This window comes from Sceloporus occidentalis, unplaced genomic scaffold (assembly GCF_023333645.1).
Source record: "Sceloporus occidentalis isolate IW3139 unplaced genomic scaffold, rSceOcc1.0.p SCAF_2, whole genome shotgun sequence".
In the NCBI taxonomy this organism is placed as follows: Eukaryota; Metazoa; Chordata; class Lepidosauria; order Squamata; family Phrynosomatidae; genus Sceloporus; species Sceloporus occidentalis.
Window position 1 is genome coordinate 254,640,422 of NW_028316982.1, and position 16,141 is coordinate 254,656,562.

Sequence of the window (16,141 nt, forward strand, 5' to 3'; positions counted from 1 at the left end):
CCCCCCCCGCCGCCCATGTATCAAAATTGCATATTTGGTTAATGAAAATGAAAAGCCTAACAAAAATTTTTCTCTTTAATATAATTAGGAAATTTTTATAAATTAGACTTTTGTCATAATGTTTTAGTCACACTGTTGCCCCCAATAATTTTTAATAACTGTGCAAGGCACTCTTATTGGCACATCTATTGCAGAGATGTAAAACTCAATCCAATTTTTTAAGCTTAAGAAAGACATTACTTTTGTTTCAGTGGGTTATCAAACATTAAACAATTTAAAAGAGGAATTGTATCTTGAAATGGGTATTGTCATCCCACTGTGACACCATGGATTTCCATTGGGTTTTGTCCTGTTTCTTCTGTTTTACACACCTGCCAACTGAGCAGCTCTCGCCTTCCGTAATACTTACCAATGTCATGATGCTCAGCATTTTTTCTGTCTTACTTTAATGTGTGTGTTGATGTGAAAAAAATAGAAAGGAGACAAGGTTCACATACTGCTAGATGGTCAACTGTTTATTCTTCTTCAGGGGCATTCAGCAAAAATCACAGGAGATGCCGACAACAATTTCAAAGGGCAGACCCAATAACCTATTACCTTGCAAATAATTATTGGTCTAGCCCTTTGGAAAGTGTTTCCAACATCTCCAGGGAGTTATCTTGAATACTCAGCTAAAACCCCTGAAGAAGGCCTACTTCTGTATAGACCAATATGTGTCGGGCTTTTACAAATAATATAGTTGAGTAACAGATGGACTTTGTCTCCTTTTGTACACACACACACACACACACCTTCAAGTCACCTGTCAACTTATGACAGGCCCATGAATTTCATTGGTTTTTCTTAGCCAAGGAAAACTTAGAAATAGTTTCCCACTGCCATCCTCTGAAATATAGCACTTGGTATTCCTTGGCTGTTACCATCCAAGTCCTCATCTAACCAGTTCAGACTGTGCTTAGGTTCTATAGTATGGAGTGGGAAAAGATAGTGCAGAATCATCATGACACTGATGTATATCACTAGACTCAATGAAGAACAATGGAAAACCAGGTGAATGGCTGCCATTTTCTTGAAGCTATGGCTGCCATTTTCTGGAAATTAATAATGTTATCATTATCATTGTAGTGCCTGATCAAACATCTAGCAATATTGAAAGTACAAAGTTAAAATTAATAAAGTTTAACAAAATTCAATATGATCATGCTCAGGCTCATAGCTTATTTAACTATATATACACCATGCTGCTCCAACCTGGGGTTGAAAGGATGTGGAACATGGGAGTTGTAACACAATTAATCTGGAGGGCTAATCTAAATACTTTATTTTCCTTTTTTGCAGTATCCCTGGTAATCTTAATCATTTTGTTCTAATTTAAATAAAAAGAGAAACAAGGGAGCGGGCTTGTGTTTCTCAAGCATGAATGGGACCAAGGCTGTGGAAAAAGGGATTCTGAGGTCTGTGTGAAGTATCAGTCTCTGGTATATAATACGTTTTCATCTTTTGGGTAAGCTAAAAAGATTCCATTGCTCTACCTTTTCGTAATGTTCAATGAGAATCTCAACCACAATATTTTGAAACTTGATGTTCATCATAGCAGCAACTGTTTCCTCCTGGGCTCTCATGAGTGTGGGACCAAAAATAACTCCAAGGTTGGATATGGTCATGAGATTTTGCTGACTATGTAATGACACTCTGAAAAATGATGAAAAGAAAAGAAGGAAGTTAAACATTGTGTCACATAAAGAGATTTATCAGAAGCATTATTTGTTTTTCCACTTATATTGTCAGAAGCCACTTGTAATTTTGATTTTATAACATATCCCAGAAAGATGGAAACAAATTTCTCTTGTAATAAACACTTGTTGTTGTTAACTGCCATCAAGTCAATGTTGACTACATGCAACCCCATCAATGAGAGACCTCTAAGTCATCCTATTATCAACAGACCTATTTAATTCTTGTAGATTCAGGGCTGTGGCTTCCTTGATTGAATCTATCCATCTGGAATGTGGTTTTCATTTTTTTACTACTACTACTACATTTTTTTACTACTACTTACCAAGCATTACGTTTTTTTTTTCCTAGAGAGGCATGATATAACCGAAATACAAAAGTCTCAGTTTAGTCTGGGGATCTAGGAGTCCTAGTAGACCATAAGTTGAACATGAGTCAATAGTGTGATGTGGCAGCTAAAAAGGCCAACACAATTTTAGTCTGCATCAATAGAAGTATAGTGTCTAGATCAAGGGAAGTAATAGTGCCTCTCTATTCTGCTTTGGTCAGACCTCACTTGGAATACTGTGTCCAATTCCGGGCACCACAATTTAAAAAGGATGTTGAGAAACTGGAGCATGTCCAAAGGAGGCTGACTAAAATAGTGAAGGGTTGGGAAACCATGCCCTATGAGGAACAACTTAGAGAACTGGGTATGTTGAGCCTGGTGTAGAGATCATTAAGAGATGATACGATAGCCCCTGTTTCAATATTTGAAGGGATGTCATATTAAGGAGGGAGCAAGCTTGTTTTCTGCTGCTCCAGAGAACAGGACCCAGAACAGTGGATGCAAGCTATAGGAAAAGTGATTCCACCTAAACATTAGGAGGAACTTCCTAACAGTAAGGGCTGTTCGACAGTGGAACACACTCCCTCTGAGTGTAGTGGAGTCTCCTTCCTTGGAGGTCTTTAAACAGAGGCTGGATGGCCATCTGTTGGGGATACTACAGATTTCAAAGCCCCTTTGTCTGTTTACTTCAGCTTTACTGAAAAATGAATAGCTTTAGTTGTATGTGGCACATTAATATGTACCCCACTTTCTTGCTGGTGGCTACTTCCTTCAACTCTGTGGCCCCATCGCTGATTTCTCCTAAGGTCTCTGTCTTTGCAATTCAGTACCTAACCTATACCTCATGTCCTTTAGCCATTCTGACTGTTGGTATCCTCCATGTTAGTAGAGCATTTTCTTTTCCATTCTGCTCAGCCTGACTCACTTGTTGGCCCTGAAGGTTTTTCTAGTTACCAGTCTCATTAGATTTTTTTTTCTTGAAGTCTATTCACTGCCGATCCTTTTAAACTCCAAATTTCTACAATGTTTTTTGCTACTTTTCCTGCAATTCCCTGGTCTCCTGCTATTCTGCTCCTGCTACTAGATTCTTTACTTCCTCATCTGTACGGACTATCTTAGGTTCAACTGCACAGCTCCTCTCATCTTATATTAGAAGTATGAGTTTAACCTTCCTGTATCCCACCCACAGTAACCTCCAATTTTTTTCATAAAAGATGGGCTATTTTTAAATTATGAGTTTCATGAACTCATCTGTTAGGTGGCTCATGGCCACACAGCAGCTCATCCAATCATATTAAATTTTTCACTCGTGATCAGAAAACTGACTGTGCATAGTACATATTACCCATTTACTCAAAGAGAGACTATTTGAAGCAAATGTAAAAAAAGAGAAAGAAGTGGTAATGTTTTACAGGACAATCCCATCAGCAGCACACAGTAGTCCTCTACTATCCTGGAGTGTACCTGTACTACATATTTAAAGCAGTTTGATACCCCTTTAACAGCCATAGCTCCATCCTATGGAATCCTGTGGTCTGTAGACTGGAATAGTAGTTAGAATTCTCCATCAGAGAGCTCTAGTGCATTCTTCTAACTAGCAGAAAATTGTAAAGTCCTCACCAAACTATAGATCCCAGAATTTTGTAGGATTCTACAACACATGGAACTTTTTTGCAAAAAAGTTCAGTCCTTTTCTACAGGTCATCTATGTAAAAATGCTGCCAGAGAGGCAGAAATCAGAAATGAGCCACAGTCAGAAATGGAAGCTGAATATAAGGCTATTCTTTTCATTTTGTTATGAAGTCAGAGTGACATATTGGTGAATGGATAATGCCATTCAAAGGGCATAACCAGCCTACCTCTACATAAATCATGACATTTTAATTTCAGCTGGAAGAGTTCAGTACTTCATTTGCAGAGAGGCCTCTGAAAAATGTTGCTCATCTATTCTGACAAACAGCAAGTAGATTTAAAAATATATCAGAAGTCAAGAGATACCAGCCATGTATCATTGCTTCATTTGGCAGAATCTCTCACAATTTTCTATTGCCAACAGAAAGATGATAAAATAGTTTGGACTGTACTTTGCAAGAAACAGGGGGCTGCAGCAACAGTCATTACTCAGACCCTCAACTAGAGGAGGTCACCTGGAGGCAACACACTAGCACTTTCTTGGTTTTATAGTGATGGGCTCTTGCCATTCCTCCCCTTCACTGCACAAGTCTCAAGTAGCAGAAATCTTTGTCACAGCTTTTGACAGAATGGATGTATTCTGTATTGAGATACTGACAAAGAATTGGGGGGGGGGGGATCACAAAAATAGAGCCAACTAGACTGGGGAAGGTAAATTGCAGATTGCCTTATTCTTCATTCTTTTTGGCATATTCAGAACAAAGCTCTTATTATTATTATTATTATTATTATTATTATTATTATTATTATTATTAACCTTTATTTATAAAGCGCTGTAAATTTACACAGCGCTGTACATACAATCTTTTTAATTGGATGGTTCCCTGCCCTCAGGCTTACAATCTAAAAAGACACAACACAGAAGGAGAAGGGAGGGTGATGGGGAAGGGGCCTGTCTAGTAAGATAATACATTTAAAATATATAGCAATACAGGAAGTGATTCAATAAAACAGACAACAAAAGAACATCAAATAGCAAGTGACAATTATGCAATGCCTGGGAACGCTTCTCTGAACAGGATGGTCTTCAGCTCCGTTTTGAAGCTGGTTAAGGAAGTGATGGCTCTTGCTCGCGAGGGAAGAAGGTTCCAGGAGTGAGGGGCAGCAAGTGAAAAGGGGCGAATCCGAGATGGGGCAGAGGAAATCCTGGGCTGGGACAGCAGACCTTGACTACCAGAACAGAGGGCCCTATTTTTTAAAGACAATTGGGGCAGGCTTAGACTTAAACCTGTTTGTATTCAGTAGAACAGGGATGAGGAAGGTTGTTGAACTGTGCCACTGGCTATGTTGGCTAGGGCTGATGGGAGTAGTTGTCAAGCAACATCTGGAGGGCAACACATTTGCTTTTGTAGGATGAAGTATCTTGTGCCAGCTTTGATTAGTGTGCCAGGAACACTTTTTCCTGGAAAGGGGTAATCTTGCCAGTTATCTGCCAGCATCTCTGAAGGAATTAGAAAAGATTCCTGAAGAGTAAATATATAGAACTGAGTTCTAAAATCAGAATCAGCTAGGCCACTGTAGTCCCCACTGTCATGTACAGATCCAAGAGATGGACAGTAAAGGAAGCAGACAGAAAGAAAATCAACTCATTTGAGATGTGGTGCTGGATAAGGGTGCTTAGGATGCCATGGATAACAAAAATACAAACAAATGGGTCCTTGAACAGATATAAGCCAAGATGATCAAATTGAGGCTTTCATACTTTGACCACATAATGAAAAGTCATGGATCACTAGAGAAAACAATGCTAGGAAAGATAGAGGGTGCAAGAAGCAGGGATTGCAGACATGGGCCTAAGCAAGGCAGTGGAGGATAGAGAGTCTTGGAGGTGTCTTATCTACAGGGTCACCATGAGTCGGAGTCAACTCAAGGGCAGCTAACAATAAAGTAAAATCCTAAATTGATTAATATTTCATTAATATACTGCATTTTGTGCTGCCCTTCAAAAACATGTGAAGACTTGAACTATTTCAAAACACAGTAGCCACAAGTGACAGAGGGTTAAATGAGGCACACATTTACACATTGGAAAGAATGTCATTTGCTCCAATTTATTTCCATGTACCATTCAAGATGTTGCTTCTTCACACCCTAAATCAGCCTTTACCATCCCAGTGTTCTCCAGATGTGTTGGACCACAACTTCCAGAATCCTCCAGTCTGGTTGGTAGATTATGGGAGTTGCATAGGCTATTTAAAAGACTGCCTTTTGCCTTAGGAACCTACCAACATTCAGGATTGGCAACAAAGGCGGTGTTTTGGCTTTCCTTGCTATATAAAGTCAGGTGGACAGCTACCAGAGAAGATGCCTTTTCTGTTGCATTCTGCTGCAGTGGCTACCAGGTAGTGGAAATGGGGAAATATATCATCCATTCACATTAGGGCAAGGGGATGTACTGCACATTACAGAGGTTGCCACTTGTGGTAGTAGCCCACTTTGTACAAAGCAGTTTCAAACTAGTAATGTAGAAATAGGGTCTAGCAATGTAGAAATAATTTTTGAGTTAAAACAGTGAACTTCATTGGCTAATCTTTGTCTAAATCAGACAAATACTTTGTCTATAACTAGAGTGCAGTGTTAAGATTTTAAAAGTTTTGTACTGATAAAAGAATGTTGAAATGGTAAGATCCATACAGAGATAAGAATACCAAAATTTCCATATCACTATAATTTACCATTCCCAACAATAATCATTGCTTAGGTTGCCTTGGTGATAAATTGTATCTCTGAGTACTACAATAGAAAATGGAGTTTCATACTTTCTTGACATGTAATGACTGGGCACAAATTTGGAAGCAGGTTCAGTAAAGTCTCCAGTCTTTTCAGAAGTTGTAGAAAATGGCTTTTTTAGAATGCTAATAATATGGAACTTTATAAATAGCCAATTTTCCTTTAGGTCTACGCTACTCTTCTCTTGGGATAATGAACAAGTATATGCTCTAATAATCAGTCACTGAAATATGGCAATATTCTTTATTCCATAAAGAGAAAAACTGCTGTCTCCTGAAACTCTCTTTCTATGGTCATTGTGAAATTTTGGACATGACCAATTTGCAAATTGCAGTCTCCTTTTATTATAAAGATGTGAGTTATGGAGTGATTCTTTCCTCCCCTTTTTAAGATGGTGCAGCAAGTAAGCAGAGCTTTCATGGTCAAAGAATGCAATACCAGATCTATACATTTGTACATGCTTTTTTTCAGTGTCTTTGCTCTTAGCACACAACATTCTTAATTTTCCATGGTCAAAATTTAGATCTATCTATTTTTTAAAGAGTACAACTGCGTTCATAAAGTTCACAAATACACATTCATGTCCTGATGCTTACAACATTAATTCCCTTTACTGCTGTTTCTTCCCACTGACCTCCTGTGCTTTTAACAGCCTCAGGAGACATATGCATTCAGTTGCTACAGTTTTTTATAGGAATGGGGATTCAACAAAGTTTGGAATTCTACTTGAGGCATCTAAAAATACTGACCTATACCTATTCTCAGCCTCAAATGCTATCACATTCTGACTGTACAATGTGAACAGTCATACTGAAAAAAACCTCATGTTACATTGCAAACTAATTTAGACAAAGTACTTTGTATGCTCAAGATGAAGCTTAGGAAGGTTATTGTTTTAGACTGCACTCGGAAGAATCTGCCAGCAAAAATGGACATAGTATTGTAGAATTCAATGAGTCATGATATAATTTTAAATCTCTAAGGACCAAAATGTAATGTGAATCACAGGTTTGATTTCACTCACTGGCTAAACACACTGAAAGGCACTAGCAGGTGCATTTCTTACAGAATAATGTATCACTGACTGCACATTTTGCCCCATATCTCAGCTCAGTACTCAGACGTAAGGCTTACCTGCAGAGCAGATGTTTATACCACATTGATTCCTTATTCTAGGGAATCCTGATTTGTAGTTTGGTGAAGTGCTTACAATTCTATTCATTTAACATTAAACAATCAAGCCAACATAAGCTTTAAAATAATTTAAATATTAAAATGAGCACACCCATCACATACCCCTTTACTCTAATCAGACTGAAGACCACTTTAAATAGGAAGGTCTTTGCCTGCCAGGAAAAAGAGCAGAGATTGGGCCAACTGAGCTTTCCTTAGAAGGATGATCTACGTATAGTCTAGGAGCAGCCACCAAGGAGCACTGCTGGTGCAGTGGTTAAATGCCTGTACTGCAGCCACTCACTCAAAATCATAAGGTTGCAAGTTCAATACCAATGAAAGGGCTAAAGCTCGACTCAGGCTTGCATCCTTCTGAGGTCGCTAAAATGAGTACCCAGATTGTTGTGGGCAATTAGCTTACAGTTGTAAACCGCTTAGACACTGTTAGTTCAGTATGAAGTGGTATATAAATGAAGCTGTTTATTTTGTTTTATCTCCCATGTCCTCACCAGACAAGCCTGGAAATGTTACCCTTTCCCAAAGAGATCAAGACTTGGACAGGGTCATATGGGAAGGTATGGGCTTTCCGATAGTCTAGACTTAAGCTAATCAGAGCTTTTATAGGTCATAAACAGTACTTTGGATTGTGCCCAGAAATGGGCTGATGGCCAGTAAAGCTCTTTCAGCAAGGAAGCTATATGCTCCTTATCAGCCCAGTAGAATGCCTTGGTAGAATTCCACCAGGTAAAAAGAACTATAGAATTCTACCAGTAGTAGAGTTATAGAGCTCTGTTCCACTCCCCTGATGTACAGTTTCCAAGATACCCCAAGTGCTGTCTCCAAAAAAATAATAAAACTGATTTAATCCTCAACTCTTTTCTTCTACAAAACCCACTGTGGTAGAATTCAAAGACATAGCTGTTGTTAGTCTGGAAAATTGGCATGCACAGGGATCCTGTAGCACCTATGAGACTAACAAAAAGAAAGAAGTTGGTAGAATGAGCTTTTTTCAGTTAGTCTCAAAGGTGCTACAAGTTCCCTTTACAAAATCCAAGTATTCCTTAGGATGCAGCCATAATAATTAAAGTGGTGTAAGGAACTGTAGGAACTATAAAGTGCAGATACATCTTTACTAACTTTTAAAGAAATCTCAGAATCCACACTAGCTAATAGTGCAAACAGACACTGGATAACATGGTTAGAATTTAAGTAAATCCTAGCCAAATGGCCAGTATTGTAACTGTGTCTTTCGCCTTTTTCTTTCTCTCCTCTTCCACTCCCACTGCTCACTCAGTTATCCCTTTCTTCTGCTTTCCAAAATATCAGGCAGATACAAATACAGATATGCATACATACACTGTCTTGTTCCAGAAATGAGAAAGGCCATCAGTGTGAAAGGCCTGGAGTATAAATGTATAAAAAGGCTGGTCCTCTACTGTCCTACCCCAAATCAGTTGAAGGCATTGGGACCAAACCTTAAGAGTTTACAGATTTTACTTTTGAGGAGACAAGTATTTCTTATTTAAGACATTATTATTTAGGCAGGCTTTTGGTGAGTTAATTTTACCTATATAGCATGGTGTGGTGTTTTTAATGCTTTAATGTTTATTTTTTTTAAAAAAATTGTTTTAACTATGCTGTGTTTTTAACTTATGCTTTAATATTAGTATTATTTAATTATTTTTAACTCTTGTAATTAATGTTTTAGTTTTACCCTTTTTAAATTATTGTAAGCCACTCTGAATCCCATTTTGACAGAAAGGTGGGATGTAAAGCCAATAAACAAACAAACAAACACCAGCTAGTAGCCCAGTGACTCAAGGATGTTTATCACACTATACTCTTAACGAGCCATGATTCCAGTGTGACTCCTCTAGCTGCCTCCTGCTGCATTCTGGGATTGGCAGTTTTAAGGAGGGGTATTTAGAATTCTCAGGCACAGAAGCTCTGCCTGAGAATTCTAAATACCCCTCCTTAAAACTGCCAATCCCAGAATGCAGCAGGAGGCAGCTAGAGGAGTCACACTGGAATCATGGCTCGTTAAGAGTATAGTGTGATAAACCTCAAGAAGGTCACTTACTGAAGAGCCTGGTAGTACAGTGGTTAAATGGCTGTACTGCAGCCACTCCCTCACAAGCCACAAGGTTGTGAGTTCAGTACCAGCCATGGGCTTAGGGTTGACTCACCTGTCATCTTTCCAAGGGTGCTAAAATGATTACCCAGCTTGTTGGGGGCAATTAGCTTACACTTTGTAAACTGCTTAGAGAGTGCTTATGCACATTGATAAGTGGTATTTTCCCAACCCTCAACCTGTCACAGGGTTTTCTTGGAAATATTTGCTTGGACTGAGTCTGGCATTGCTTTTCTCTAAGGCTGAAAGTGTGACTTTCCTAAGTCACTCAGTGGGTTTCCATGGCCAAACAGAGAATCAAACCCTGGTCTCCCAGTATCCTAGTCCAATAGTAAAATCAGTATACCATGCTGACATATTATCTCTCTCTCTCATACACACACCCACACCCACGTGCACAATGCACATGCTCTTTAACTATACTAGCTAGGCTTTATTTGTGGTGTATATATTGCTTAATATAATAAAATCTCTAAGCATTATTAAGACAATTAATAGTATAGCCTAAGAATATGAAAGACATTTAATGTAGTACTTTGTAGAAAGACATGAAAGAAAGATTATAGTGCAGAAGAAGAAACTAGCATGAGTATAGTAACTAGACAAACACAAGCCTGAGCTTCACATACTACAGGATCATTCCCTGGAAGAAACAGAGGAGAATTCTAATTAATGGAATTATTTAATTAACATCACTTAGGACCTCTAGGGCTCCAGTGGCAAAACACGTTTCCAGTCATCAATTCCTTGCTTGCAGCCCAGTAGAAGAGTAGCATAATTTTCTCATCTTTTTGATACAAAGCAATTAGGAAAAGCAAGACAGAGGAAAGGCATTGCATAATTGTTGCTTACTATTTGATGTTCTTTTGGTGCCTGTTTATCAAACTATTTCCTGTATTGCTATGTACTGTATATGCATTATTCTACTTGAGAGTATGTATTTTCCCTGGGAAATGATTAACCATCCTTTATGAAGCCAAGCCCTCCCTCCAGTCCATCTGCCTTGGTCCAGGCCTTGGAGGTAGAGAGGAACTGCTGGACCTCTTACCCTTTCCCTCCACCACTCCCTTCTCCTTCTGTGTCATGTCTTTTTAGATTGTAAGCCCGAGGGCAGGGATCCGTCTAACTAAAAAGATTGCATGTACAGCGCAGTGTAAATTTACAGCGCTTCATAAATAAAGGTTAATAATAATAATAATAATAATAATAATAATAATAATGTACACAGTATCACCCCCTTTCTTTCTTCCTCTCCCCTTTTTCTGACTTTCATTACCACCATCACCAAAACAAAATAATTCTTACTTGACCAAGTGCTTGATTAGGATGTCCAGCATCTCTCGGTTTTTCTCAGGCAGTTTGTGTACAAGTGCATGGACTGCTTCCACTCTATAATTCTGATCATCAGACTCTATTAAAATAACAGTAAGAATAAAGTACAACTGTGAGAGAAAAACAACAAGGACAAACATACTGCATCATCATCATCATCATCAATCATCATTTACATTACCAGAAATGAAAGGAAGTCGTGTTTTTATTCCAAGGGCATGCTTCAACCAGGACTGGGGAGTAGTGGTGATTTGGGGGTTACTCCTTGTCCTACTCCAGAGTAAGATATTTTTTCTTAATGTTACTCCTACTCCTACTCCAATTATATTCCTCAATAAAAATTAAAAAAAATTAAAAAATGGTCTTTGCATGTACAAATATAATGATAGGAATAAGGAGTAACAAATATATTTTGTTATTCCTTATTCCTATTCCTACTCCTTACACCTTACTCCTACTCCTACTCCCCAGCCCTGGCTTCAACAAACATTCATGGATGAAAAATTTCTTTAAAGTAGCTTTCTGAAATCTAGTGTGCAATTCTCTATATTCTCCCCACTCACATGTCAATATCCAAATTCAGAACCAGATTCACCCACTCTTTTCTATTTACCTAAAGCCCAACAGATGATTAGGAGTATAACTTGTATTAACCACTAACTATGGCATGAGACAGACGGGCCCAAAGTAGCATCCTTCCGGAAATTCTAGGATTCGGGAGCGCACACCAACTGCATGCTCCCAAAACCTAGTCCGTACGGACGCCGGTATCATGCCGTCCTCCCGTCCATACGGGGGATGCCATGATGATGTAAGTGTGGCATGCACTCACATCATCGATGTGTGCCAGGGCACCAATGATGCTCTGACATCATTGGGAGCGCACTCCTAAAAGAACCTGGAAAAACTGGGTTCTTTTAGGAGCGGAGGGACGCCATGTGGTTTGGTTGCTGGGGCGTCCCTCTGGAGGAGAAATGGCCGGCTCCAGGCCGGCCTTTCGGGGTGGTCTATCGAGCCCCAAAGTTGGCTAATGCTAATGTAGCCTGAGCCTCAAATCACAATTCTACTTATTCTATATTATCTCTGTAGCAAAAGCCTTGGGTGTGACAATGGTTAATGCAAGCATCAAGCTGTGAAATCTATGTCCCACACCACAATTCTCACACATAACTAGTGTCCTAATGCACTATAATTGTGCAGGGGAATTTAGAGCATTATATCAGTTACAGTCTCCTTAGGCTGGCAGAGGTAATGCTGTATGAAAAAGCCAAAATGCACTTTTATAAGAAACCCATAGGCACTGATGAAAACTCATTATGCCTGCAAACAGAAGAGCTTAAACAAAGCCCAATATATCAGTTGTAGCAAAAATTACTAGAAGCTGAAATGAATTCCAATAACTCATCCTATCTGTGAATCCCCAAGTCTGCCATCAAATTTCATTTGTGTCAGTGTTCAGAAATAATCATAGTTTTCAGAGCTGTAGGTATCTTAAGAAAGTCCTCCAAAGTGCCTTTGAATTGTATCAGATTCCTATTGAAACACCAGAATATAAGTAAAAACTTAGAATTCAAGCTAAATAAAACTCTTCTTTCACAAAGGTTACCCCTCAACAGTTTTCACCTTATAAAACTTGAATAGAACCTGCTCATTTGGTGTGAAAATTCAAAGTATATTCCTATCCTTGGTCTGTGTCTCTCACATACATGGGAGAGAGTACTTTTCATGGAAAACGTTTCATGAGAAAATAATAGCAAAACTGGTGAAAAATGATGAAATGGTTACTCTAGTGACACAATGGGGATAATGGAATGATTAGCTGTCCACCATTGTTGAAATTTACAAAGAGGCTGCAACAAAAACAGCTTAATTATGACACCTTAAGTGGACTGCTGTCCACCAAAGTGTATCCTTATTAGATTTTAAAATTGCACAGACTTCTTTGTTGTTCTCCACCAATGAGTGTGTAATTGATATATGGAAGGGAGGAGTGAATACACACACACACACACAAACACAAACACATTATATCCAGTATTAGGAATACTAAACAAGAACACAGTTCAGGATGGACAGGAGGTTCTCAAAAGGGAGATAATGAAGGCACAATTTCAAACTGTTCCAACAAGGAGAAAAAAATAGGAGGTGTCTAAAGAAACAAGGATGGATGACTAAAGAACTTTCAACAGAGCTAAGGTGAATTAACAGAGTTTAAATGGAACATGTATAAGAAATAGAAAAAGGCGGAAATCACCAAAGAGGAATTCAAAGAAATAGCGAGCACATGTGAAGGTAAAGTCAGAAAAGCTTAAAGCACAGAATGAGCTCAGGCTTGTTAGAGGGGTTAAGAACAATAAAAGGGGCTTTTGGGGTTATGTCCATAGCAAAAGGAAGAAGAAGGAAATGGCAGGGTCACTACATGGGGAAGATGGCAAAATACTAACAGAAGACAGAGAAAAGGCAGAAATACTCAACACGTTCTTTGCCTCAATTTTCTCACAAAAGGAAAAGAGTGCTCAAACTGAAGAAAATGGAGCGGAGGACACAATAGGGGAAATGCAGCACAGAATAAGTAGAGAGGTAGTATGGGAATATCTGATGAATCTAAACAAATTTGAGTCTCCAGGACCAGATGAACTACATCCAAGGATATTAAAAGAACTGGCAAATGTAATCTCAGAACCATTGGCAATAATCTTTGAGAACTCCTGAAGAACAGAAGCCCCAGCAGACTGGAGAAGGGCAAAGGTTGTCCCTATCTTTAAAAAGGGTACAAAAGAGGATCCCAACAATTACAGTATCACCCAGTTAGTATGACATCAATACCAGGAAAGATTCTAGAGCAGCTCATTAAACAGAGAGTCTGCAAACATTTAGAAGGGAATGCCATAATCACAAAAAGTCAACCTGGGTTTCTGAGAAACAAGTCATGCCAAACTAATTTGATCTCTTTTTATGATAAAATTACCAATTTGGTTATATGAAGTGAATGTGGTAAACATAGCATATCTTGATTTCAGTAAGGCCTTTGGCAAGGTCTCCCATGATATTCTTGCAAACAAGATAGTAAAATGTGGGCTAGACAATACAGTGCGCCTGTGTCATATGTGTGCACACTATACGCGGCTTTCAGCCTATGCTGAAAGCTGCGATGGAGCGCACAGGGCGCAAGGGACAGCGTGTCCCATTAAGGTTAATGGGGCGCGCACTCATGGCATGCACGTGCCGCCGCACCACCACACCATGCACAAGCCCCATTACTTTCAATGAGGCTTGAGCATACGCATGTTTTTTTATGCGGGGGAGGGTCCAGAATGGATCCCCGTGTAAAAAAGGGGTACACTGTACAACTGTTAAGTGGATTAGTAATTGGTTGACAGTTGAACCCAAAGGGTGTTCCACAATGGCTCCTCTTCATCCTGGAGAGAAGTGAGTAGTGGAGTGTCACAGGGTTCTGTCCTGGGCCCAGTGCTATTCAACATCTTTATCAATGACTTGGATGAAATAATAGAGGACATATTTATCAAATTTGCAGATGACACCAAGTGGCTAATAACCCAGAGAAGAGGATCAATATTCATATGTAGGCTCATATGGAAGAATATGAGTCTTCAGATAACTTGGACTAGAACAATATTTGGCTTTATAGATAATCATCAGCATTTTTCTGGGAGGCGTATGCTTCCTATTCCTAGCTCTGATTAACAATCTGCCTTCAGTTCTTTGGACCAGCTGGATCTTCCAAGCATTTTTCAAATGCAACCCCCCCCCCCCCCCTACAGTGCATGGGAAAAACAGTGCCTCAGGTTGCTTGGATTTAGCAGCTCTTTAGCCAGTAAACACAAGTCTGACAAGGATTTGCACTCACTCTTTTCCACAACATTTTTACTAGGCACTCTGAGTCCCAGTTCTGGGAAAAGAGAGGAATACAAGTAATAATAATAATAATAATAATAATAATAATAATAATAATAATACTTACTAACTGCAACAATAAAATCCTTGTGCAACTTGAAGGTCATCAGTGGCTCTGCAAGACACCTGGATAAAATATTATAGAAGGAGATGGTAATATTGCTTTGTACAATTTGGTAAAAACTATCTAACTTATTCTCTCACTAAAGTTGCATCCCAAACTAATAGATATATAAATCAAAAATATCACCAATGAAGGAGAAATAGCAAATGAAGATGCTCTATTGGATTTAAATATATAGCATAAGAACAGAGCAATGTTGGCATCAGTTTCAAAAATCACCTTTTGTTAGAGGGACAATAATTCCATTAAAATTGCATGAGGGAAAAAAGGGAGTTTATTTCTCCAGTAGATATGTCACTTCTTGATTAAATTAAGTCTTATGCTGGTATTTCTGGTAAATTGACGTGCTTCCTTTGCTCAGGCTTCAGTCTTAATCATGCTTGCCTGAATGTTAAAAAACCATAACACCAAATAACAAAAATCAAGGGGAAGATGATCACAAATGACCATCACATCACTTTCTGTTTTGGGTAATTGCAGTTGTGATACCCATGGGACGTTGGGAGGACATTAAAATAGCCCTCCAACCTTCTAAATGAAAGGGTCTGTGGAAGTATAATGACAGTTCCATCTGTACTGCAGAAATAATCCAGTTTGACACCATTTTAACAGCCATGGCTCAATGCTATGGGATTCTGGGAACTGTAGTTTTGTGAGACATTTAGCCTTCTCTGTCAGAATTCTTGTGCCACAACAAACTGCAATTCCCAGAACTCCATAGCATTAAGCCATGGCAGTTAAAGTGATGAATTATTTCTGCAGTTTAGATGTAGTCATACTGTCCGTACTTTTATTTCATTTTTATAATAAATTTAGGACTTCCAAGCAGCTTTTCAAATGAAGATGTATCTTCAGTCTTCCATACCCACAAAAAGGCAAATCTTTTTTTTTTTTAACAGGATTTATAAAGAAAATGCTAGGAGTCATGGTTGTGTTTATTCTGATAATAACAAATTAGAAAACCATGCTGCACAGTTCTGAT

General features: G+C 38.8%; 1 protein-coding gene across 2 annotated transcripts in view; it reads right to left on the reverse strand.

Moving 5' to 3' along the window:
• The window catches only part of ARHGAP42 (Rho GTPase activating protein 42), a 207,017-nt gene that overhangs the window by 13,694 nt on the left and 177,182 nt on the right, over positions 1–16,141 (reverse strand). For both annotated transcript variants that reach the window (XM_089512781.1, XM_089512782.1), the window contains 3 exons: positions 15,103–15,161; positions 11,094–11,199; positions 1,533–1,692 (listed from right to left, as the gene is read on the reverse strand). In XM_089512781.1, coding sequence (XP_089368907.1) covers positions 1,533–1,692; positions 11,094–11,199; positions 15,103–15,161 — 325 coding nt within the window. The remainder of the gene's footprint in view (positions 1–1,532; positions 1,693–11,093; positions 11,200–15,102; positions 15,162–16,141) is intronic.